The sequence below is a fragment of the Pseudoliparis swirei genome, chromosome 15 (assembly GCF_029220125.1).
Source record: "Pseudoliparis swirei isolate HS2019 ecotype Mariana Trench chromosome 15, NWPU_hadal_v1, whole genome shotgun sequence".
In the NCBI taxonomy this organism is placed as follows: domain Eukaryota; kingdom Metazoa; phylum Chordata; class Actinopteri; order Perciformes; family Liparidae; genus Pseudoliparis; species Pseudoliparis swirei.
This window is the reverse complement of record NC_079402.1, coordinates 10,955,033-10,981,861: the sequence shown is the minus strand read 5'-3', so window position 1 is coordinate 10,981,861 and position 26,829 is coordinate 10,955,033. Positions and strand designations below refer to the sequence as shown.

Genomic DNA, 26,829 nt, shown 5'->3' with positions numbered 1-26,829 from the left:
CTTCAGCATTGTACTTAAGCACAGTAGTTGAGTAAATGTATTTTACTACTTTACACCATTTTATTTATTAAATCCTTCCTCTTTTAGCTGAAATTGTTTGTTGTGTAACAAACAACACAGCGGTACAGAATCATGTGCTCGGTCCGTTCCTGATTGGACAAGAGCATTCCATGGTATTGAGGCAACAGCAGATATCAGAAACGCTATTGGTCGACGGACACACGTGGGCGGGGCTAAGCAAGTGACTCGCAGAATACAGAAAACTTTGAGCTACCTGCTAACTTTGCTTCATCGTCTGAGGAGATGTTACTGGCTAAACGCAGCATGTCAGAAACACTCGAGAAGTAAGTCTTGTCATTTATGTCCACTAAGAATGTCCTAATGCTTAGATGACGTTGACTTTGGTTATTTAGAATCACTGGCAAGACAGGTTAACCTAAGTCAGCCAGCTGCTAGCTAGTGTTGTTTTGCTAACGTCAGGCTCCAGCTACAATTGAAGCCACAGACTGCAATCAATTGAAATCAACTTCAGCCGCAATGTAGATCGTCCCAGGATCATCGTACTAGCTCATCGTGTAGCTGCTTGATAATGTCATGAAGTCCTATTTAAATGAAGACACGAAGCCAACTGATGTGCAGCTGGTGGAGCATACTGCTATTTCACAAATCCACCTTCCTCTTTCCATAGTTTCCCTTTTTCACTCCCGAACAATTAGTGAGCTTTCCATGAAAGATATCATGCTCACACACACAGCTATTTTATGTTTCGAGCATACCCACATGTCACCGTACGCAGGCGTAATGTAAATGAGCGGTCTTGTCTTTTTGCTTATGAATGCTTCTTGAACGTTTCACGAACTTACTTGCTTTTGTCGTATTTTCTCTGTTGTGCTCATAATGCACCAAACATCAACATCTCTTGTATGTGAACACCTACTTTGCTTTAAACCTCCATCTGATTCTGACTACAGCATGGCCTGCCAAGGGGATCATGAAGGAGAATTATGCAGACTGGCGAGGGCGAGTTTGGTAAGCGACACTGTTTATTTTCTCGACGTACAATAAACAGCTGACATAACAGGGTGGACCTCCTTTGAGCAATACTAAATTGTGCTAATCTTTCTTACGTTGTAGTTGCTGATGAACAGCAAGAATGAAATCAGCGCACGACTGCAACAGTTTGTGGAGGAAAGGATGCAGACCACCATGGTATGAAACGACAGTTCATTGTGACAGCCAGAGCACGGCCCTCCCTGCACACAGTGATGCCAGATTGGCATATTTTTGATTTAATCGGGCAGTACATAACAGTTGTGGGTGGGTTGTGGTCATCTGGATTATTTTTTCCCCCCGATTTTTAATGTTATACATATATTGGCCCCTCCACTCCTCATTTGCATAATTGCGATAATAATTTGTTCCTCTTCACATTATTATTTCATAGCTCAGTCAAATCGGGCAACACTGCATGCATACAGTGTGTGTCCATTTATCATGAGCTGTGTCCCAAGACCAAACAACATTGTGTTGGTTTTCACTATGCAACATAAATGCAAGTTCATCGTGTCCTGTTAATTCCAATTAGTATACAGTAAATCAATACTATACTGATTTGAACTAACAAACGATGACAATGGAAGGTTATTATCAGTTTCACCACAATCCACACTTTTTCCAGCTGTTAGCAGCTCCTGCTGTTTATTTTTTTCATTTCCATTATAGGACTCAATTACTCTGTTTACTGCGTACTTTTAGTCTCTTCTCCATTTTAAATGCACAATCTACTCAAAACCTGCTTTAAATGTGGTATTGAACTGGGGCACAGCTTTGGACTTTGACAGATAATGTCACTAAACCAGCAGATACATAACATCTTATTCGGTGGGAACATGACTACAACCTTTTCATGTGTCTGTACTGTTGTTACAATGCTCTTGTCTGTCTTCTAGCTCACAGGTGTACTGATTGGAGCTGTAGTCGCCATTTCACTGATCGGCATTGTGGTGCTTTTCCTTTACAGGAGATTCAAGCTTGCTCGTGAGTCACCCAAAAGTCACTCATCCTGACCTTCATACTTATTCTAATGCCATAATGCATATTTTTTTTGTCTGGCTCTAAAGAAAAGTCCATGTTTTGTCTTTTTACAGTTTTCTTCCGAATGTGGTCTTGACATGACTATCTGCATTTTGTTTTTTTATTCTGTGTCAAGGTCAAAAACAGTCCGGTGTACCTCATTATCGCTTCAGAAAACGAGATAAAGTGCTCTTCTATGGAAGGAAGATCATGCGAAAGGTGTTCTCTATTTCCATTTGTCTCGCACTCTTACAGACCTTTACAGGGGGGTAGACCCATCTCAGTGTTATAAATTGTGTAAATAGGCTTTTATATGTATTTGGGACATACATTTTGCTTTGCACATTTCAAATGTGTACATTTTCCATGCATGAAACTAAATGTTCTCCTTTGAGTGTTCCTATCTTGTTGCACTACTGCATGAAACCTTCTCCACTGGCAATATAAATGCTAATGCTCCAGTAGCTTATTGTAAGACAGAAAATTACTTTTGCATTTAGCGTAGATATGAATGCAGGTCCTCAATATTGGCTACCTACATTTAACCAAGAACGTTCTTATTTATTTTGTCTCTGTTTATTAGGTCTCCTCTTGTGTCATATCCATATAAATGCATGTTTCTGTCTGCAGGAAAGAAACTGCAAACATGAACATCTTGCATGTGTTTGTCTTTCTAAGGTCCAGACGCTGTCAGAGATTCCTTCTCCCAACTCTGCCTCAGTGATGAAGCAACCGCAGCGCATACGCAAACGAACCAAAGTCCTCAGTATAGCTCGCAAGTATGCTTAATTAATTAATTAATTAATTAATTAATTACATTTGGTGTGTGCGCAATTGAAACCTAATTGCATAACATTGTTGCCCCCCAACTTGTTTCAAACTGTCGAATAATGTTTGATTTGTTAGCGTGTTTGGTTGAGTTGCTAAAGTTGACATGCTTTCTAGCTTGTTTTGCTTGCAAAGGTTTCAGGATTGTGATTCACTCTCGCTCGGAGCAATGGTTTTAAATGTGTTGGGCATTGTTGAGAGAGTTGGATAATGATGAATTGGAAGCTGGGGTCCAAACAATGAATGGGGGTACAACTCTATGCAAGTCAACCAACGGCTAAATACTGGCAAACGTTACTTTTTACTGGGGTAGGGTTAACGCAAACTGGCTTGCATACCAGCGTGATCATGGCTGAAAATGGCCTAATCTTTGAAAATAATCTCTAAATACGACTCTGAACCCTGAATTTGATAAGTATTTTTGTTGTTGTATCGGTCATCAGAATCCTGAGGATCCGCAAAGATCCTCCCACCCTGCAGCCGAAGGAACCTCCGCCCTCCCTGCTGGAGGCTGACCTTACAGAGTTTGATGTGCAGAGCTCAAACATGCCCTCTGAGGTGCTCTATATGCTGAAGAATGTCAGGTTGATGAATTTACAACTTTTCCTCCCGATTTTTACTTTTCCCATTCTCCCATTAGTTTTCATAATGTTTGTGTTCTGCAACTTGTTGTAGAGTCTTGGGCCATTTTCAGAAGCCCCTGTTCCTCGAGCTGTGTCGCCACATGGTGTTTATCGAACTGCAGGAGGGTGAAAGTCTTTTCAGGCCGGGAGACGATGACGACAGCATTTACGTGGTCCAGGACGGACGACTCGAGCTCTGCATCCACGAGAACGTATGTGGATATCATATTAAGTTTTCAGCAGTTTTCTTTCCAGAAAAAAACTGAGTTTTGTTTTGTAGTGTTTCTTGGACACATGCTTATTTATTATACGACATGCGGATGTTTAATCTTTTTTTTTTTTAAATAAAAGAGAAGCCTTAAAATGTTATCTATACAACTCTTGAAAAAAAAACACACACTACTAAAACGAGCACAGGCACCATCGTGTCGCTGATCAACAACACATATAAATTGTTGTCTTAGGTGTGAAGCAAAGGCACACTTTACACTGCGTTAAAAACGGTTACAATGGCCCCCTCAACCTCACAATACTTATGAAAACATATGACCACCAGAGAGCAGTCATGCAACATTTATCTAGATGCAAAGAAAAAGTATTGCTCTCCACACCTTTTTTGTTTGTATTTAAATGTATTTTTGTGCTGCAACTTGCTTCTGTCAATATGTACCATTAAGGAGGAGCATCCCATCCTGTAGTTTAATCTCACTCAACTGTGGGGAGTATCTCACTGAAATCCTGCAGATTTGTTTGACGGGTGCAATATATATGTGGCTTCACAGTTTAAATAAAGACTGTTTTTTAGGATGGTACTGAACCAGTGGTGAAGGACGTGCTTCCAGGAGACAGTGTCCACAGCTTGCTCAGCATTCTGGACGTCATCACTGTGAGCTCCCTTTTTGTTTTCCTGCATCTGCACATACTTTGTTATTTCCTTTGTAATACTCCGTTTTGTTCAACCTTTTAGGGCGGTCTGTTGGTTGTATTTGATTAGTCAACTTCATTAATTTATGTATTTTTTAAATGGGGAAAAAGACACCCATAGTGTGTTCGGTCAGGTTGGATTTAATTAATCGGTTAGTGTTTCATACAAACACTGAAAAAATCAAGACCTTTTGAAGTCTGGAACAACTTGACAAATAAAGAAGTTTGATCACTAATTAAAGAAATTAGTGATCCAAACCTGTATAATACTAAGTTTATTTTAATAATGCTTCAGGTTTTAATGATGCATATACAAGTTTATTGAATGGAGGCCTAAAAGGTGCTTTGTCCAATTAATTATTGCAGACACGGTTCTAATTAGGTGGCCATCAACACTGCACTCAGATCTGTTTATTAGGTTCTAGTGATTACACCTTTTGTCTTTACTTCGTTCTTCCTGTTGTGTTCTTCCTTTTCCAGGGTTATCCAGCCCCATATAAGACTGTATGTGCACGGGCTGCAACTCGTTCAACCATCTTACGTTTACCTGCATCAGCCTTTGAGTCTGTGTTTAAGAAATACCCAGAGACGCTTGTTCGCGTCATTCAGGTAACATATTGTTTCACTACATATTTATACAGTTTATAGCATTTATTTTTCTTTGAGACATGTTCCTATTACTGGAAAACATCACATTGTAATGTAATTACAATCTGCTGTATTAAATGTTCTGCTCTGTTTACCGCTGTGTTTGATTCTGTGTGTGTTACAGATAATCATGGTGCGCCTCCAAAGAGTCACCTTCTTGGCGTTGCATAACTATCTGGGCCTAACAACTGAGCTCTTCAATCCGGTAGGAGGGAAATTAATTAGCTCACATGAATGTGTGTGGCTCGCATTGAATACCTAAACACCAATGTATATGAATGTGTACACAAACAAGCACTGAAATGCACATACACACTCTTTCACACATGCAAGTTAATTTCACACAACGTTAAGCATAGTATCAAAATGTGGTCCTTCATAAATCTCAATGAAAATGAGTAAAAAATATTACAACCCCAGTAAATAGGGAGGCAAGTAAACCTGGCCTGCCTCGCACTTTATGATGATGAACCCTAATAATAAATATATATAATGTATGTATGTATAAATATATATATATATAATTTTTTGGAGGAAATATGTGAAAGGTTTTTCACTTTGCCAATTCCTGATGTTTTAAAAGAAGGTTTTATGTATATTTTAATTAGTGCTGTGAAAAATAACGCGTTAACTCAGTTAATCCAATTTCAGGTTTAACTAGTTAATTTTTAGATCAGGGTCTCAACATGACATTAAAGAGATTGGCCCACCCATCTCCACAGCAGCATGTCATTTCTGTCTCTTTTAAACATTCTGTTTAGGATGAAGATGTATTAATGTTCCAGATGGAAGAAGAATGTATAAATGTATATGATTAAAAATTTTAATCGTTTCACAGCCCTAATTTTAATTAAGTATGAGTATAATGTGTTTATTTCCCTGTGCTTCAAATCCATTATGCATTAAATATTTCATGGTAATTCCAAATGTTACTGTAGTCCCGACTAATTTAAATGTGGACGGTTATTATTTGTTTTGTTGCCTAATTGACAGGAGAGTCGGGCGGTGCCCTTGTCCAACATAAACAGTGTGTTGGGAGATGCGACTTCCTGGAAGACGACTCGTCGTTTGTACTTCCAGGACGAGTTGCCCACTGGGACCCCGGAGAGCTCCACAGAGTCAGGTCAAACAAATAACTTTAAACCTACACTGAACACACATTTAAAAAACAAAACATGCTTTGTGTTGAGACTGATCCTGTGATGTCACTGTACCATAAGCAGACGGTGTAAAGGACAGTCCTTCAAGCAGCTACAGGAAGCTGCGAACCACGTCAATGGCCACCGACTGCGCAGGTTGGTCACTGACGGGGACAGAAGAGGTCACCAAATGGCACATGTCTGCACTGATTTCCTGCAGTCACTGATCTGAAAGGAGACACACACACACACACACACACACACCTAAAATCATAATCCGCCCCCTTTGTCCTGAGTTGCAGGTAATGACCTGAACATGGCTTTTGAACGAGCTCGAGTCACTATAGATGAGGCTCCATCCAGTCCAGTCACTCCCAAAGTAAGACTCTCTTGGCTCCTCTTCACATTGAATCCGTTCGGCTGTGTGGATTTAAAACCATATCCCAGCACCCACTGCAGCTTATGCTGCTGCCGTCTTGTTCATCCTCACGAATCCCTCTCTTTTGTCTGTCTTTGTAGTCCAGTCTGAAGAAGAGTGTGACAATGCAGCACACACCCTCCGAAGTGTTTCACTACACAGACAGTGGGGGGCACTCTGATGCCGTTCACCTCAGTAAGAGTTGCACAATCCTCCAGGCTGCTAAAAAGGACCTGCTGGGAATCATCCAGCTGCAGGTGACTGGCTTATCACAGAAAATAAACAAAAACATACCACTTATTCTGTATATTTCTTTCGTCAAACCTTTTTTGTTTGTGCTGCAGGACCCCAGTCTACTTGAGGGCAGAGTGACCCTCCATCAAGTCAAAGCTGGTTCTGTGGTGGCTCGTCAGGGAGACCAGGTTAGAAGAACAAACACTTAAAAACACTTATATCTTCCTTTCTGCTTTCTGACACGTACGATTCATTTAATTTAAGGGTTTTCCATTCGTATCCCTGCCTCCTTTTTACCAATGGAGGCTGTAAACACATTGTAGTGTGAAACTCGATTTGTGGTCCCATCAACAAAACACTTTATCGTATCGAAGCTTTCTCCTGTTAAACCTAATTTGGCAACATGTTCCACAAATGTTGTAAAACACATTTTAAACTCTCCTATTGGACCGAGGCCTTATCTGAGCCACACGTATATATTAAGTTTGATCTCTTTTCTTTTCAAGCTTCAGACAGTCGGGTCCATTGAGCTGTGATTGGCTTTCTGATGAATTGTAATGTGTGTTGTGTATTGTAAGAATTGGGAAGATTTTTACCAAATGATGTCACTGCATGAAACATTGAATATCTAAGAACATTTTGTTTTAGTGCAATACACAAAGAAATATTTGACTCATCAGTTATATTTTTTTTAAATAAGTCTTTTTCACAACAGTAATAGACTCATGCTCCAAACTCTAATGAACTCCTTAATCGGTGTGTCCCATTGGCACACCTGGATCTTGGCATTCACCTGCAGCATGTCAGACGTGTGCTCTGCTCTCCTCATGGTGCTTTAGGAGGTGAGCATCCAGTTTGTGATCTCTGGCCTCCTCCATGTTTACCAACGGATGATTGACCGCGAAGAAGAGACGCGTCTGTTTGTGACGCACCCTGGAGAGCTCGTCGGTCAACTTGCGGTCCTGACCGGAGAGCCCCTCATCTTCACTGTTCGAGCTCAGCGAGACTGCATCTTCCTTTCCATTTCCAAAACCCACTTCTACGAGTCAGTACAACTGCACACACCCATCTCAACAGAAATGTGTTCTCAAGATGTGAAGTGTTGCATATCAAAGGCAGAGAGCAGTAACTATAGATGGCGAAGTTCGAGTGTATAAGAGATTAATAAATTGTAACATTTTATTCTGATTAATAATAATCAGACCGACTCTAAAACATCAACTTTTGGATAAACTGCAGTATTTTTGGTCTGTCTACAAACTAAATGTGTTCTTTGGTTTCTACTTTAATATAATTTGAATAAAGAGCTACTTTAATAAATACATTAGGAATTAAATACATAAAAACATGTGATATTAAGATGGTTTACAACATATAATAATGTGAAACAAAAAACTGATGTGAACTCATGTGGAATGTTTTAAAACTAACTTTATAAAACTTGCTCTAAAGTTTGACTTCAACCCTGTTTTCCTGAATACATTTTAAATGTTAGTTTTACCCCCAAAAATGACACATTTTTATAGTATAATATTTGAATGGTAATATAAGGCATTAAAAAATCTGATTCTAGACCAGAAATCTAGTTTCTGTGTGTTGGGCTTTGTACTGCAGTGTGAAAAACACACTTGCATGATGTCAAATGTTTACAAAAGCAATGACTGGTCATATTCCCGTGTCCTCCTCAGGATAATGCGCGTGGAGCCCAAGGTTGTGCTGAACGTTGCTCACACGGTGGTGAGGAGGATGTCATCTTTTGTCAGGCAGATAGACTTTGCTCTGGACTGGATGGCTGTGGAAGCGGGCAGGGCGGTCTACAGGTACTCCACTCACAATCATAAAAAAGTCTTCAGAAAACAAAGTCAATGGATTTCGTCTAAAATGTATCGACATCTCCAGCATGAATGTATAAATGTCAACAAACAATTTAAAAAGTGGAGGTTTTGGTTTTACATGCATATTTGCAGTGATTTTTAAGTTGTGTATATTTTCCAGACAAGGAGAGAAGTCGGACAGCACCTTCATCGTGCTGAGCGGTCGACTGCGCTCCGTAATCATGAAGGAAGATGGAAAGAAGGAGCTCATAGGAGAGTACGGACGCGGCGACCTGATTGGAGTGGTAAGGACCACGACGGGGAGGGGGAAGACGGATGGTGGCTCGTAGTTGTTAAACTCTAGTATACTTTAGTATCTTCATAATAATGAATGACTGCATATCAAGTTTTTCTTCAGACACATAGTCGATCAAAAACATGCAGATTTAAATATGCATCAGGAAAACTGTTTGTCATTAACAGTAGTTAATCCCCACATAACATATTCAAGGTCTACTCTAAGGAATATTTAGGGAGACAAAGTGACTAAACACTAGCTGCAAGCCAGCTGGAATTGATTTTAAATGTATCTTTATTATCCATACCATACTGTTAGTTATAGTTTACATACAGGTCTATTCATTCATTCCACATACATTATGAAATTAAACTTCTTGGTGGCTTCAAACACATTTACACTAACAGACAGACGCCACTTCCCACGTAAAAGTTGTGATCTATAAAAACAAACTTGAAGTGAGACTGGTGCGCATCTGTACAGCCATAACGTTGAGCACATTTCAATTGTAAAATATACAAACCATATTAAACTAATATTAGATCAGCGCTGTCTGCTCTACTCAGCGTGGGGAGAGTGGTGAATGACCAGCGCTCCTGGTCAGCTGTATAGCAGCTGATGAGATGAGCTGTAAGATCAAAGGGCTGCAGAACGGCGCGACAATATATATATATATTTCTTTCTTTATTCCAGACTCATGGGTTCATAAAACAACAAACACATATACAACAACAATATATAAAATACAATACAATACGAGGACACCGGTCCAGCCATTGCAGCCAAAAAGTCACTCGGGATTAAAAAACATACAAACACCTGTTCCATTGCTTCCAGAAACAAGACAAATACCTGGTATCACTCAGTGCTGGGTCAGCCAAGGCTTAAATAACTACATTCTCTGAGACACTTAGTCGACATTTAAATTTATACATAAAATTCCTCAAAACAGCATGAAAAGTGGGAACATTCCGGCTCACAAACATCTGACTTGCGCTTGTCCATCTCTGAAGAGATCTTGAGCTTGAGAATAGTTTTTATTACTGCATATATCAACAAGTCGATCTTGGATTGCATAATGTGTTCGTGAATAGAGTTGCTGCAGTGAACACAACTTTATTTAGCAATTTATGGTTTATAGGTCCATGCATTGGATACATGTTTACAGTCTGTGTATAGTATGCTTTAATTATTCAAGCTCACTGGAGTTACCACGGTGACACATTCTGCCTCCTCTTGTCACCTCACCTGGCAAATCATCACCACCTGCACAATCACTCCATATCATCATACCATATGGAAACATATATATATATATATATATGTACCTATCAAACTCTTTAAAAAAATGAAAACCAGGGGAGAGTACTGAGTCTCGATCATTTTGTCTCATTCCTGGAAACATGAATACTGCGGTGACGTGTGATGCAGGCTCATGTCTAATGTCTTAACATTTCCATTGCCCATTTATGGTCGATTGTCGGCGTATATTTCAGGTTGAACCAGCTGCACACATTTACAGATCAATTTAGAATTTATAAGAGGAAGTTGAGCACTGACGGGCGTATGCGGGCCTATTTTTTGCTGTACGTGCATTTATTTCATTAAAATTACGCATACATTTAGTGTTGCTCCTATTTATTGTTTTATAAATGAGGACTGTTTGTGTTTTTCATTTTGATAAACTATGTGAAGCAAAGTCACTTTGTTACACTTCAGCCACTTTCCGATTGGCTGGTTTGGCGACTCTCTGCTTCTAATAATACCTTGATGGAGACTATGGTTACTGTTCCCCGGAGGTGGGAAGCTGTTGCAGCTCCTGTGGCGCAGGGAGTGAGATTGTTCTGAAGGTGGCAAACATTCTGAGCCGTATTTAGCACTGCAGTGCTGACGTCAACTCTGGATGAGATGGAGAGATCTTATTTATAGCTTTTCTTTTTTTTAACTTTGGAGCTCGTGGAACGAACAGTCATGGACTAAAATACAAACTTTAAACTGATTTGAACTTTTTGCCTTCTGACCAAGAAAACAATGTGATGTGTCCTTTTGTTTCTCTGCAGGTGGAGACCCTGACCCATCAGAACAGAGCCACCACAGTGCACGCTGTACGAGACTCTGAGCTGGCCAAGTTGCCAGAAGGAGCTCTCAGCTCCATCAAGAGAAAGTTCCCGCAGGTAAGTGAACCTCAATTGTTAAAATACATTTCAGCTAATGTGACAACACAATTCATTCAGAGCTGATTGCTTTAAAATTGGTTGATTAAACCCAACCTTTGATAATGAGAAGTTGATGACTTCATCGACTGGCCAGTTATGTGGTAAAGGTTTCCCTAACAAACATTTTTTATGTGAAATACTTACTTAATATAAATAAAAATGTTAAACATTGCTAAATACATGGTGAAGAAACTGCAGTTGTCAGTCAGTCTGATGGCTAACATGGAGCTTCTTTATAACATGTTCTTTTCAGGTGGTCACCAGGTTGATCCACTTACTGGGACAGAAGATCCTCCAGCAGGTCAATGGTCCTCTGACAGGTTTGTGCTTCTCCATGTCTTCTTGTGTTAATCTCCACTCACTGATGAAGCAGGGGGGGGGGTTTACCAGTATGTGCTTGTCCCCAGCTCGCAGTTTGGCCCTCCACACTCCTGGCAGTAAGTGGGATGCAGGGAACCAGGCCTCCAACCTTTCCACTGTGACGGTCCTGCCTGTATCCGAAGAAGTACCGCTCACTGCCTTCACCCTGGAGCTGCAGCATGCACTCATAGCTATAGGTAAGAAAATAAATCTATGAGCTCAATAATCCTACTTTGTATGTTTCACTGTCAACAGAGAGATCAGAGCGTAGCGTTGAGGACACTTCAGGTCCTGGATGGTCTTTGTACCACCTGGCCACAATGATCTCTACTGCTGCTGTCTGAGACGCACACAGGTTGTCAGATGCGTCGGGTCCTCTTGTGTTAAAGGTTTACTCCCTGCTACGGTGTAACTGCTCTAAGTATCGCCATGTTTTAGAGGACCCGTTTACTCCATAGGACAGCTGCTGTCCTCTCTGTGTGTGTGCGCTTTGGGTCAAGTGAGATGACCAGGGTCAGTTCATATTGAAGTAAGGAATTAGTTTTTATTACGGGAGCATTTACTGTTAGCTGGGAGTGACCATGAGAGGGCTGACGGTGTGTTACATTCCAAGTGCAGCTCTCTTGCTTGTTTTGTTGTAATATTTAGATTAAAAGCTCTTCATGAATTCGTGCCTCCTGTCTTAGTGTTGGGCCACTTATAGACTGATCACACTTATTGACCATAACCGCTGTGATTTTTCACATAAAGGTCCGACTCTTCTGCTGACCAGTGAGGTTATCAAACAGCAACTCGGAGCTGCGGCATTAGACAGGTATAACTCACTCCTACTTGTTGGCCTATTTCATTTTCTTTCTGACTTTGTCCTTAAATTCAGTTTGAGTATGCTTTATTGGCAAAAAAGGATCTAGCGTGCTGCCAACGAGGCAGCAGTGGCTGTCATTAATGGACTCTTATCCTCTTTAGTGTCCACGAGTATCGTCTGTCCAGCTGGCTGGGCCAACAAGAGGATCTCCATCGCATCGTTCTTTACCAGACGGACTACACACTGACCCCGTGGACACAGCGGTGCATTCGTCAGGCTGACTGCATCATTATTGTGGGACTAGGAGAGCAGGACCCTGTCGTTGGGGAGGTGAGGTGTTCGGGCTGGGTGACGGAAGAATCGGTGGCAACAGTAGCTTTAGGAATGTAGTTTTTGTTTGATGGTTTTATAGTTGCTTCACATTCGTTTGATCATTAGCTTGTTGTGAAAAATGCCCATCACAAGGTTCCGAAGTCCGAGGAGACGTCTTTAGATTGCTTTTTGTGTCTAATCAACAGTCCAAAACTCAAGTTATACATTATTTAATTTTCTTTAACATTGCTTAGAAATACAGTTCCTAACTGTCAAGTAAGATATTGTTGTATCCGTTCTGGACTAGACATGGAAAAGTCACGGAAATCCATTGGTCAACACGTGTATGAACCCTGGTTAAGAAAGAAGTGGTTAAAAGTTTACGTAATTACTTTGATTTTGATAGTAGCAATTACACATTAATTTGCATAATATGAAGAAATACAATCTAATATCCCATCCTATCAAGACAAATCACTATGCTCAATACATTTTCATTACTAGCTGCTTTGGCATAATTCGTAATTATTCATATAGTATAGGCTCTATAGTATATAACAGTTCACCGTAGGAGTGCTTTTTCTATTTAAACATAACACGACTCGGATCATTATCTCCACTCATTGAAAAGTTTTGATTTGTTGGTAAACTGATTGTATGCTTTTTAACTATCATTTAAAAAATATATTATCTCTGAAAACGGTTATTACAGCTACAGGTTTTTTTTGTCCAAAGGGGTTGGAAGCAACTTGTTAGATGTTCAATGAGGGCCGTGTCTTTTGGCTGCATATGTGTAAACACGTGTCCGAACCTTCATGTGTCCAACAGCTCGTTCATTCATAGGTTCATTGTGTCCGTGCATCACATACTGGATATGTCCCTTTTTTTCCTCCTTGTTATGCTACGTTATACGTCTACATTACTCTATTCATCTGACGGCTTTAGCTACTTAAAAAAACCTTTGTGTGGATGGGTGTTGGGAAAGCGAGGTGGGGCGCGGCCATCCAGATAATTAAGGGGAGGTAATTGCCTTCCGCGATAAAAATGGGCGCAGAGAATAGTAAGGAATGTGTCCCCGTTTAACAGGAGATGGTGAGAGAAATGGAAAGATAAATCAATATTTGCTCAGAATGAGTCATGGTGCTGTTTTGAAAAAAATAATCTTTCAGGGCTCACACACACACACACACACACACACACACGGCTTCCTGTCACCTTGCACATACACTAAACCTGTAGCAGTGGGCCTGTTGAAGGAGGAAGAGATCTGACCTTCCTCTGACTATATAGCTTTAGAAAATTGCACTTAGAAAAAATGTGAAGACTTTGATTAAACTTCAAATGATCTCCATTCTGTTCTGCACTTCCTGCTACCCAAAATGAAAGAGTAGCTCTTCACAAAATTGTAAATAAAAATATAAGAGCTTTGTCCCTTCTCAAAACAAAATCTGAAATGTTTCTCAAACCTAAATATGAAAGTACAACTGCATACCTGTACACATGCTGGTATTGTGCCAGTTCAGTCTCTAGAAGTCACGAGGTTTCACTTTATTTCTGGGCTAGCATTAAACATTCTGTTCAGGAGCCACACAGGTGCCTCTCTGAAACAAGAAATGTTGTAAAACATCTGTGCTCTCCGTCTTCCCTTCAGCTGGAGCGTATGTTGGAAGGAAGTGCAGTGCGTGCCCAGAAGCAGCTGGTGCTTCTGCACAGAGAAGACGGGCCCCCCCCCAAAGGAACTGTGGACTGGCTCAACATGCGGAGCTGGATCTCCAGACACCTCCACCTCTCTTGTCCCCGCAGGGTCTTCTCCAAGAGGAGCCTTCCCAAACTGGTAGCGTCTCATTGTTTTTCTTCCATTTCTCATCGGCTGATCAAAACCCATTTTGTTTTCCTTCCTATTTAATCCGAGTTAATTAACAAGGAGTTTCTCTCCGGCACGCTGGGCTGCGCAGTCTGTGGCGTCGGTACGATTCCATGGCAACGGCTCGCTCAGCTTCTCCTCTACGGTGTTCGCCCTCTCTGTCACCGACGCCTTCATCACCCACGTTTATTCAGGTCCCGTGCAGCTTCGTCGGCGCTTTCATAGATCCTCAGTCCGGCGTCCCAGTACACTCGTCTTGGGACAGGGCGTCTGGTACCGGATGGTACCGGATCCCTTTCGCCTTCAATTCCGCGTATGCTTTGCATCTTTCCGTTATGTCGGCCGCGTTACCTTTTTGTCGAAGAACAATCGTTTGACATTCAATTCAATCTTCTGCTGCCACACTTTCTTAAGCATCAGTTCTTTAACATTAAACTGTAGAAAGCTAACTATAATTGATCTCGGAGTTGAGGTCGTAGCCGACTTTGGGATTGGGGCTCTGAGAACTCGCTGAATTTGGAATTCAAAGCCGTCCGGGAGCGTAAGATTTGTTTTTAAACAACTCTGTTACAAATTCAATGACAAATCGCCCTTCCTTATTTTCTGGGACTCCGTAAATACGAAGATTGTTTCTCCTGGAACGGCTCTCCAGATCAACAAGTTTGTTGTGCACGCTCGAGTTTGATTTCACTCCAGTTAGCAGCGTGTCTTTCATCTCCAGGCAAGCTGATTCCAGGTCTGCTGTACGGGGTTTGCTTGAACGTTGACTTTGCATCAACTTTAAACTCATTAAAGTCCTTCTTTTATAGTTTTCTTGACATCTGTTCTAAATTCACCAAGGTCCCGCTCCACATCTGGTTTGAATCCTCTCAGTTCCTCTGACGGTGTGCGAGGCCCTCCAGCAGCACGTCTTGGTGAACTATGGTTGCCTCTTCACCTGCAGCCGATTCTGCGTCTTCCTGATTACCGACTTCGTTAACAACCGGGCTTTCCTGTTTTTTATTCATTTTCTTGTCAGACTTGCACTTCCTTTGCAATCTCCTCTCATATTCAACTTGGGATAATATATGTGCTGCTTTATATTAATAGGAGGTATATTGAATAACCGACTGAGGAGCTCAGCGCCACACGTCCATCGTGTTGTAGCGCTTCCCCAATATTTCCTTTCTTATTTAACATATTTTCTCTGACACATTCAAGCCTCTCAACATTTCCCTCCATCCTCTCTACTTTTGTTACAGTAATTTATCTGTTTTTCAGTTGGAGCTGTATCAACGTGTGTTTGAGAAGCCGGCAGACCGCCACTCAGACTTCTCACGCCTGGCTCGAGTCCTTACAGGCAACACCATTGCTCTCATTCTGGGAGGGGGAGGGGCCAGGTAAGGCCACCCGGCTGACTGTCTTACTAAATAGTTGTTCTAATCTAGGACACAAACTTTTAAATATCAAATATCGCATTTTAAATATGACTCCTCTGGGCTTAATGGATTTTATAATTCACAGTCTCAGAGTGTAATTATAAAGCTTTCTCTCTGCTCGCTGGTTATATGTGTCTTTTTCATCAAATTTCTCTGTCTTTGTTATTTTCTCAACCCTCCTGTTCAGGGGCTGCTCCCAGGTGGGGATAATGCGAGCTCTCTGCGAGGCCGGCATCCCAGTGGACCTGATTGGTGGCACCTCTATCGGTTCCCTGATGGGGGCACTATATGCTGAGGACCGTAGCCACAGCCGCATGAGAATGAGGGCCAAAGAATGGGCGATGGTGACTCAATGCAGCAATGACACTAAACATTTGGGTTGAGGCGGTTCAAATTAGATCCCTCTTATCATCAAAAGACCAATACAAGCCCCGTTTCCATACCTAGGTAGAGATACTATCAGCGTAAATGTTTGGTACATGTAGCTCATGGACAGCACTTTTTTAGTTGTGATATGAAGTTCATCCCCGTTTAACCCTTATCCATGACGCTTGACATGAGACATCTGCTCAGTCTCGAGGTCTGCAGGCGGAAGATTTGGCACGATTCGTCTTCCCACAGTGTTTCCAGCCCCTCCTCCCCGGGCTCTGTCCTTGGTTCTGAGTCATGTCTAGAAGCAGCTGGCTGTGTGGCTGCACCCTTCATATCGAACAAAAATAACTACTGTTGCAATAAAACATGTGTCCTTCGCAAAGTAAGAACAGGATAGTTGGCTCTGAATTTACTCTTTTTACGAAGTATGTGTCCTAAGAAGAACCTTCACATACACTACAGACTAAAACAATGAAAACAAATTTAGAAGATTTTGTTTTGATCAGATTATCCTGCTTTTTGTAATGAAGGAAACGTATTGTTGTGGGGAAAATAGGAGCCATATGACCTTTTTTTATTGTCTCTGTCTGATCTGCAGGAAATGACATCTGTGTTTAAGAAGGTTCTGGATCTGACCTACCCGGTCACCTCCATGTTCTCCGGCGCTGCGTTCAACACCAGCATCAGCAACGTCTTCAAGAGCAAACAGATTGAGGTGAGTTCGCTATAGAAGAGGGCACAGGGATAACAACGAATTACTTTCAGCTGATTTAAGATGGTGTAGGAGAAGAAAATGCATCATGTGAAGTTATTATGTTCATCTATGTGGACGGAACATTCTGTGTATGCAGGACCTCCGGATCCCGTATTTCAATATTACAACTGACATCACTGCCTCTGCCATGAGGGTACACACTGATGGTACGTACAGTGTTCTGTTTTTTTATTTATTTTTGTAATTTGACCCTTTAGGTCAGAAAACACTTCCTTTTTGCTTAACCCTCCTGTTGCCTTAGGGTCAATTTGACCCCATTCAATGTGTAACCCTCCTGTTACCTTTATATTTTCTGACATATTTTACCCTTGGGGTCAATTTGAATTAATATTGTTTTCCAAGTTTAAGTGTGATGTACTTTATGTTTGTTTGTTGACTGCCTAAATAGCCCTTTAAATATATAAAAAAGTTGATATTTCTTATATGTTTGACACAGTGAAAAACAGCCTGGGGTCAAATTGACCCGAAAGAACACCGACATTAAACATTGAATGGGGTCAAATTGACCCTAAAGGTAACAGGAGGGTTAAAGTATCATCTGACCATGGTTTTAGATCATTTCTGTTTGATCTGCCGCTGAGATTTCTGTCCCTGATTAGTGAACTGACCCTTTTAATTATTGTTAGTTCAGGTTTGTTGCTCTCAATGAAACACATGGTTCTAAATGGGCTTCCCGTGTTTGCTGTCTGAGGTTCTCTGTGGCGGTATATTCGTGCCAGCATGTCTCTGTCCGGGTATCTGCCTCCTCTCTGCGACCCAAAAGATGGACACCTGCTGATGGATGGAGGCTACATCAACAACTTGCCCGGTGTGTTACGCTCAGTCCTTTCGGTTGACTTCATTCCTCACTGGGCCGTCTTTCTCTCGGGGCCTTGACCATGTCGTAGTTTAACACTCATGTAGGATCGATTGTTTCTCTCTCGCCTGGCTCACCGTAGTTTCTGTTTCCTCCTCTTCCCCTAGCCGATGTGGCGCGCTCCATGGGGGCCAAAGTGGTGATCGCTATTGATGTGGGCAGCCGGGATGAAACCAACCTCACTAATTACGGCGACTCCCTCTCAGGCTGGTGGCTGCTATGGAAACGGCTCAACCCCTTAGCGGAGAAAGTAAAGGTAATTGGTTGATTTTGAAAATGAAGACGCAGACAACCGACTGTGCAAGATGAGTATTGAAACTAAATATGTCCTTTGAATAACAATGAGGATATGTGTGTTGGTGTTTTCTCGTGGTACTGTATGTTCATCTCTCAACTTGTGGTCTTAGGTGTTAAACATGGCAGAGATTCAGACTCGGCTGGCCTACGTGTGTTGCGTTAGGCAGCTGGAGTCTGTGAAGAGCAGCGACTACTGCGAGTACATCCGACCTCCAATCGACAGATACCGAACCCTGGAGTTCGGCAAGTTTGATGAGATTGCCGTAAGTTTGAGTAACAAATACCGAACAAGTTTACATAAAGTTTTCTGGTGAACCCGTTAATGATTTTGCAGTAGAAAAAGTAATAGTGACATGTGAGCGTGTGTGTAATGTAGGAGGTGGGATACCAGCACGGAAAGACTGTGTTTGACGTGTGGACTCGCAGTGGAGTGGTGGACAAGATGTTGAAAGACCGACACCAGGAGGAGTTCCACAACACCCAGAGAAAGAATAATGTAAGTCTGGAGGGAGGGGAAACGTAAAGGAATGCTGTAGCATATATGACAAGAGAGCCATTAGGCCACTTTAATGCAGAGCAACAGCCGAATATAACGATCAACACAGATTGTCATCGCAATTCTGATTCTTGTCTAATTTGAAGCAGCTGACGGGAGACATTTTCAACTCTAATGTCTTGCACTTGTGGTTTAAACAAATCTATTAAGCGTACAACTACAATGCAATCAAACTGATGAGGTCACGAACACATTACCTCAGTAACTGTTCTGCATTGGTACCCATCTGGGCTAAAACAAAGCAACATTCTCTCTTGACATTGGTCGATATCTGTAATCTCATTTGCAGTCCATACATGTTTATCAGCACCATGGGTGTACTATATTTTCTCATTGTATTCTCAATTCTACATTATATCGTAATTTCTTCTTCTGTCGTCAGCAGGCTCATGTTAGCCCTTGGTCTCCACTGCTGTTCAAGTAATAACATTAAAACGATGCATCCCACTGCTCTTAAAGCACAGAGGAAACGGATGTGTTCCACAGCAATGACAAATAAAGACAAAAGAACCAACTTAACAAGGATGGAGAGAGAGACTAAAACCAAATCAGCGTCCCTTCTGCATGCTGCTTATTATTAAGTTATTAAGCCTGGCAGCTAAAATAGTTAAAGCACAATTAGTTTGTTATCTTTTCCAAGATTATCGAGACCCATTGCATGACTGTTTGTTGGCTAAGTCTATTTGAGTATGACTTTCATTAAAATATGAATGTGTTTCCGTGTCTTTTCAGGTATTGTCATGTCCCAACGCTTCCTTTACGGACCTGGCAGAAATTGTGTCGCGCATCGAGCCCGTCAAACCTGCTCTGGTGGATGGTAAAACTACTCGCACACTTTCACGTTGAGCCACGATCATATGTTTATAGAACGCGTGGGCATAGGGCGACTGTGGCTCAGTGGTGAGCAGGGTCCTTTAATCAGAGGGTCGGTGGTTCGACCCCCGGCTCCGCTAGGCCATGTCGATGTGTCCTTGGGGAAGACACTTAACCCCAAAACTGCTGTGAATGTTAGTTACTGCTGATGCGCATGTAGAACTAAGCTCCTCCCATCACAGGGTAGGACATTTAAATATGTTTACCCCCACTGACTGAAATCCAGGAGCCAAAGAAATTGGGGGCACTTTTTTAAACTTGTTTTTTAACCTTTGTTCAAAAGTAATAAATATACTTATTTAGGCTTACAGTATATGAGCAGTTGTCATAGAAATGGCAATAATAAGACTATTATGCAGAAGTCTACAGATAATAAGACAATCATATTCAATGTTATTCTTATTTCTTTATGGTTATTTATAATTACATTTTTTTAAACCACGATTAACAATTATAACTTATTTCTTTGTTTTTTTATAATTCAAAATAATATTAGATTATTTGTGTGTACCTACCTAGTACAGGCAAGACAGATAGGAAACACAAAACAAAGAACAAACACAAAACATTATAACATTATTAGAGGAAATTATGGGGGCATTGTTTGCCCCTCCCCCCCCTCCCCCCTAGTGACTTCAGGGACATTATATTTCTTGGGGGCAGTGTTTCCCCTTTTCCCTCGTGTATTTCCGACGCTGTCCCATTAGTGTGTATGAATGGGTTAATGATGTCACGTAGTGTTGAAGTGTCTGAAAGGTTGGAAGACTAAAAATAATAAAAATAAATATACACTTTTATTAATCCCCAAGGGGAAATTAGTTCTCTGCATTTAACCCATCCTTAGTTATTAAGGAGCAGTGGGCTGCAGCGAGGCGCCCGGGAAGCAGCTGGGGGTTCAGTGCCTTGCTCAAGGACACTTCGACTTGCAACTAATGGGGAGAGCGGGGATCGAACCCACAACCATGCGGTTGCAGGATGGCCCTCTTACCCCACTGAGCTACAGCCTCCCTAAACTATAAAAGCGCTTTACAAGTTCAGGTCCATTTACTATTTACAGACGTGGAGGAGAAACGTTAATAACGGGCATTCTGCCGCTGTCGTTTGTTTTTCGATGCGTTTCCTCTTCCTGTCGTACTAAAAAGCACCTAAATGAGTTAATGAATACATTTTTATCAATTATGTGTTTGACTCAGGCTGGTCCCACGTGCTGGTCACAAAACCACTATGGGAACAAATCTGTGTGCATTCACACCTCAAACTGTGTGTACGCTAAACCACAGAAATATGCATTCCTTTTGTCACATTTCTGAAGACACATGTGCGGGCGCCTGCTTTTGATTAACGTATCTCACTCACGGTGGAGCTGGGTGCACATGAGCAAGTTTCCACTCCCACGGGTGGCTCTGAATCTAGAAAGACCCGTTAACAACCATTTGCATATAAATGGTTTTGTCGAATTCAGTCGCGCTAAGATAAATGTGGATTTATGTCAAAATCTCATTTTTGGGGCTTTTGATTTATTCTTATTGAACAAAGTCTTTTTTAGCTTGTAAAGGCATGATGACAAGCTTGCAGAGAACCGGTCTACCGTACTCTGATCATGCCCCCCACAGTGGGATTTTGTCTTATTTTAACAAAGTCTTGGCTTTCACAATATTAAACTAATCGGCATAAATTCCGAGGACCTGATCGCATATTTGACCGAATATTAGAGGATGACGATCGTCATTTACACTTTATTTTACAGTGGGGGGTTAACGTTAAACTGTTCCACAACATATGAATTATTCTCAACAAACTATACAGACTTTTTCCGACATACATTTTCTGAGATCCTAAATCATTGCACAAGTTGGACATTTTGTGATGTTCTGTAGCTTTGCTTGAGGACATTGTGTCTTACTGGACCTCATTTTAATTGATAACTTATTATAATATCCTTTGCTACGACTTTCTTAGACAAACCACATGACGACCTCATTTAACATACTGTACTAGGTCTTTCTATTACTTTGTTAAAGTACAATACTTTTTAACATACTATACCTTTACATAATTTTTTTAAATATACAATTACTTTTTGGGGATCTTTTATGGAGTTTTTATTAAATTTTGACATACAATAGTGTACGTTTTTATTACAGGGAACTCAAAGTGGCTTCAAATGGATGTTACGGGTCTTAAAAAGGAAATGCAGTGAACCTCAGGATTCCTTTTACATAGCGTGTTGTAAGATGCTGATGTAAAGTAGGAACTCTGCCAATTTCAAATCAAGCTTTGCAATAAAATAGAAGCAACTTTTACATTAAAGTCTTACTTGGCAACCATCTTTAAGTAATACAGCCACATGTGGTTCTCAGCTCTTGCCATCTCTCCTCTTCTGGATAACCTATCAGCATTCCTTCACTTGTCACACTGTCCTGTTTGACTTCTCACAATATTTCACATTTTTGCTTTTCTGAACTATTCACCTGCACACTCTCTACACCACGTATTCCAACTTATTTACTCACGATGTGCTCCTTTGCTTCCTGTTTTGCACTCCTTCCCTTCATCAGAGGAGTCAGACAACCAAACTGACTATGAAGAGGAGGCGATGGAGAGCGCTCAGTCGGACATGGAGCTATACAATCGCTATGGAGAGCACACTGAAGGGGAGGAGACTGCTGACACGGTGTGAACCACTGCATGCACCGCTTAGGGTGGACAGGACGGGCGTTGGTTTCAATAAGAACTTGCAACATATCCTGAAGTTAATTTGAAGACACTGCACAGCCACCTAATTAAACTAAAGCAACTTATTATTTGAATTAACGTGATTCAATCTTTTTTTTAAAGCACATTCCAGTCCAGACGAGATGCAGGTCTATTGGGATCTCTGAGTTTAACTGCTCAGTCCAGCTGTGTTTATATTCAGATGGTTAGATAGACGATACAGAAGAGAACGGGACCCGATTTAGGCTGAAGATTATGAAACGATAGAGACAAATGTCAGTGGTGGAGTAAAGAGATGATCATTTAGAATTAACTGGAGGTGTCCAGCCCATAACACTAAAGAAGAGGCAAGATAAGGAAAATATATTTGACTTCTACAATTACTCAATATGAACAGTCAGATTTGGTTAGGGTAATTGTTTCCAGAATAGGTAACAAATTCTGTAAAAAAAATTCAAGCAAGGGCCAATGATGCTTTATAAAAATACACAAAACAAAGGGAGCTAATTTCCATTCCCACTATTAAGCCGGTGCATTGGACATCGCTCGTGTATCATGGTAGCTGTGCTATTTCAGAAGTGGCCCATTCAGTGGACTCTTATGGATTTCTCATCATTCAATCGACAATCAAATTAGATTAGATGTAAACTATTATCCAAATGAATTTTGAGCTTTTCTTCACTGATGCATAACTTTACTTCTGATTCTCAGGATGAAGAGCTTGAAGGGAGACGTGCAGGCCACATTACCTCACTCTCCAGCAGCCACCCCCAAACTCCCACCATCTCCGACAGTCCATCAAACCAGGAAGTCCTCCCTTAACAGTCCATTAAGAGAAGAACAGTCTTGTGACCCCCCCGCCCCCCCCAGCTCGTATCGCAGCGTCCCCTCCGCTGTACATCCTATGCATCCATATTCTCGAAGAGCAGCTGCAAGTCTAATCATCTCTCACGTCGACAGTCAAGAGCGCTCTCTGCAACTTTACACCAATCACAACGGTCCAGTTGAAGATGGAAGGTTGGCTATACTATTTCCATGAAATATGTATGTGATGCAGCTGAAAGCTCTGACTTTTGGTTGATAACACTTCGACAGAGGCGGTTCATTTAAATTACAAAATAATTTCTCACTTTTCTGTCCTCTGAACGTGGGGATCATTTTGACACATCCAGAGTTCTGCCACACACAACTAATAAAGATTACAATGACACATTCAGAACATCTACATATGATCAAAGGGACAAGAAAAGAGAAGAACAACATTTATTTGTATTTATTTGTGCTAATTTAAACCCTTTTGAAATTCAGCTAAGAACACAGCGCCTCACAATCTCTAAAACTTGGAACAATAACACCAAAACTCTCCCTGACTATTACTTTCCTGTCGTGGTATCTAAACATGCCAGTGGCCACTCCACAGGTACCGTCTCATTCCGGCCAATACAGCAGATCATAATCTTCCCTTTTTGCTGACATTGTTGGAAATGTGTGAATTAAATAATGCGTTTGTTACTGTGGTCTCAAAGGTGTTGCGCTGGACTACATTATATTGAGGTGCATCGCTCTCAATATGATGTAGTCCAGTTCAACGCCATCACTAAATTATAGAGAGTTGAATCTTTTGAAACTGCCGTGAAGATTATCAGATGCATACATAATATATTTTAAAAAAAGTTAGTAAATGCATATTTTCATATTTAAGCCAATAATGTCTACGAGCTGAGCCCTAGATGATTTTATGCACACGCCCCACCAGCTGCACATTTATTCCAAAAAATGCAACGCAATGCAAAAATACTCTTAAACATTTCTTTGTTATATAACCTTATTTAACATGCCTCTTGTCACTTTACTGATTTTAGAGTTAACTTCTTAACCTCAATCGCACCTCGGGCTGCAACTAACGTTTACTTTCATTATTGATTAGTGTGGTATTGTATTAAGTGATTCATCTTTTGTTCTGTATTATGTAATTTCTTAGAGCCCATGGTGACATTTTTTAATCTTTTTTGTCTAACCAACGGTAAAATACCCAAAGATATTTAGTTTACTCAAAGTAATTCCAGGAAACAAATCCTCACTTATCTCAAACTGGCATTTTGCTTCAACAATTAATTGATAATCAGTTAGTAGTTTTCTGTTTAACTGTTTCAGCCCTAATCACTTTTTTACCCGAGCACTAGCGAGACTGCACAACAAATAATTTCGACGAGGATTACTTTATATTTTTTCTGAAAGAATAATGATCAAAATAAATATTGCGCAACACATTATTTTGAAAAACAAATGTCTGTTGTCTGGTCGATTAACTATGTAATAAGGATTGTTCTGCAATTTGTTGTTACTTAGCGGCCAACGCATGTCAAATACAAATATAGCTGCAACAAGTTGATATCAGCCGGCCAGTTTCTGGGTTAGGCTCTAATCATAAGAAAATCAATGCAAAACTTTTGATGTAATTATCTTCCCCCTTGATCGAGCACCGTGTGAGCCTCACCATGTGAGCTGTGATCTCCGCTAATACCGGTGCTACAAGCCTGCAGCCTTACACGTGTAACCGCAGAGACGCCCAGTGGAACCCAATATGGGGATGCCGAATGGCGCTGGTTCAATGGAGTCTCGAGATGTGGGAGCAAAGCAGGCGTTAGTACTTAACCGATGAGGTCATGGTGTTGGGTCGTACTTTTGGGTGGTTTCCAAAAACCAAGCACAATGAATTGATGTTGTCTGGCAGAACGAATGTTTCACTACTTTTATGAAATGAAGTGCTGATGTAATGTGTGTGTGTGTGTGTGTGTATGCCATAAAGTTAAAGTTTTAAAGCCTTAGATGACACATACAGGGCAGAAAACACGTGTGCCCTCATTTAGCATTAGTTTCCAATAATGAATGTTTACCACTAAGCCTGTACTGTATCACATCAGTCACTTGTCTATACTTGTGTTATTTGATAAATATTGTTTTTGATAATCGATTGTTACTAAATAAACTGTTTGTTGTTGTATTCTGTCCCTTTTCATTTTTATACTTCCTGGCTTTGTACTTTGCTGTAAAAGAGAAACGACTCTTTGAATGATGGACAATAGTCGCACAAGAAAACAAAACACAAACGATAATGCCTCTCAGAGCCCTGAGCGATAAGCAGAGCTAACTGACACGGATCAATATCGTATGTATTCTGAATACAAACGTCTGCATGGTGCTGTTCTCCGATGAGGTCAGGCTTCGGCTTTTACAACAACCTGCATCCTGAATCTTTACCAGCTTTAAACTTTCATAAAGCTCTTTTTATTTCAGAACTAGATTGTCAAAAATAATGTTCCTAAAGAGGACCGGTGGTTTGTGATGTCTCTTCTTAGTAAGAATCTGGGATTACATTTCTTGTGTGGTTACGTCTGTCTAGCTCAAACTAATACGGCCTAATTTAACAAAAGCCTGTAATAAATCCTATCTTCATCCGAGTTATGTCAAAAACTAAAAACTCATTAAAAAGTTGTCGTGTAGGATTTGAGTAAAAGTCATACGTCAGAGGTAAGTATGTCATTAAAAAAAAGGAAAAGTATGTCGGAGGTAGTAAAAAAAGTCAGTGTAAAACAAAAAGTAATGTTATAAAAAAGACGAATGTTCCATAAAGTCATAACAATTCATGATATAGCATGTCATAAAGTCATGATATAAAACGTCATGCAAAAGTAAATGTTACTCATTAAATCTCGTAGACCGTGGAGGATGCAACCAGTAACTGACTTTTAGAATCAGAGATACCGACTGGATTAAAGCAAACAGAGATTATCATGACGAAGAGCTTCACACCTGCAGGCCGGTTTGATGCAGGAGCACAAAATGTATGATTAATCCCAATCTATTGATGTGTCCTATAATGAGCTTTTTCAATCCCCACCCTCCCTGGGGAACTTCGACTTGCAGCAGCTAATTAATGAGCATGCAGGAGGGAATTTAGGTCACACGAAGGGAGGAGAGAAGGAGAAGGGATTAAGTGGCACTCTCCTCGATCAATACATCACGGGGAAGAAAGCAAAGAGACAACACATGGGGTGAACGAGTTCAGGCTCCCGGGATGTTCGAGGCCTTACAAGCGGCACCACGGGACGTTGACCCCACTCTGGACTGAATTACTGCGTCAGGCAGCAGGAGAATTTGGAGAACCATTTTGGAAAAATGAGGCCGGGGAAGAGCGGCAACGAGACGTTCCTGCCCTCAAATAGACCGACTTTGATTAATCGAAGCTCATGTGTAACGGTCCACAGCCACGTACTGAATATCTCTTTCCATACATACAGCGCCGCTCTTCTTCCTCCCTCTCTTCTTTCCCTGCAGACAAACTTCAGGGAATGGGGACAAAAATAAATTAAAACAGGTAAGTGAGTCACACTTTCTGTCGCTGTTGTGA

At 41.0% G+C, this 26,829-nt stretch overlaps 1 protein-coding gene across 3 annotated transcripts; it reads left to right on the top strand.

The window, feature by feature from the left end:
* The first annotated feature begins 259 nt into the window (after positions 1-259).
* pnpla7a (patatin-like phospholipase domain containing 7a) lies at positions 260-25,422 on the top strand. 3 transcript variants are annotated; one of them, XM_056432518.1, is made up of 36 exons: positions 260-344; positions 972-1,029; positions 1,135-1,209; positions 2,021-2,037; positions 2,210-2,292; positions 2,752-2,852; positions 3,345-3,485; positions 3,577-3,736; positions 4,330-4,410; positions 4,929-5,057; positions 5,221-5,301; positions 6,090-6,219; positions 6,320-6,391; positions 6,538-6,614; positions 6,755-6,910; positions 6,998-7,075; positions 7,727-7,932; positions 8,576-8,707; positions 8,883-9,006; positions 11,060-11,173; positions 11,469-11,535; positions 11,623-11,772; positions 12,326-12,389; positions 12,542-12,710; positions 14,344-14,526; positions 15,817-15,935; positions 16,162-16,318; positions 16,945-17,061; positions 17,198-17,267; positions 17,813-17,929; positions 18,085-18,233; positions 18,385-18,537; positions 18,651-18,770; positions 19,563-19,647; positions 22,262-22,377; positions 23,130-25,422. In XM_056432518.1, the coding sequence occupies exons 3-36, from the start codon at positions 1,154-1,156 to the stop codon at positions 23,238-23,240; spliced, it is 3,885 nt and encodes a 1,294-aa protein (XP_056288493.1). In that variant the 5' UTR covers positions 260-344; positions 972-1,029; positions 1,135-1,153; the 3' UTR covers positions 23,241-25,422. The 3 variants fall into 3 exon arrangements, with proteins under 3 accessions (XP_056288493.1, XP_056288492.1, XP_056288495.1); XM_056432517.1 differs by having other exon boundaries at positions 266-344; positions 1,950-2,037; XM_056432520.1 differs by lacking the exons at positions 260-344; positions 972-1,029; positions 1,135-1,209; ... (1 more) ...; positions 2,210-2,292; positions 2,752-2,852 and having other exon boundaries at positions 3,436-3,480.
* Positions 25,423-26,829: the final 1,407 nt, after the last annotated feature.

Excerpts from the sequence above, each read along its gene's own strand:
- pnpla7a (XM_056432517.1), top strand. The coding sequence starts at position 304 with ATGTTACTGGCTAAACGCAGCATGTCAGAAACACTCGAGAA. Across the intron at positions 2,038-2,209 it reads CAGGAGATTCAAGCTTGCTC|GTCAAAAACAGTCCGGTGTA; the intron begins GTGAGTCACCCA and ends TTCTGTGTCAAG. Across the intron at positions 3,486-3,576 it reads TATATGCTGAAGAATGTCAG|AGTCTTGGGCCATTTTCAGA; the intron begins GTTGATGAATTT and ends AACTTGTTGTAG.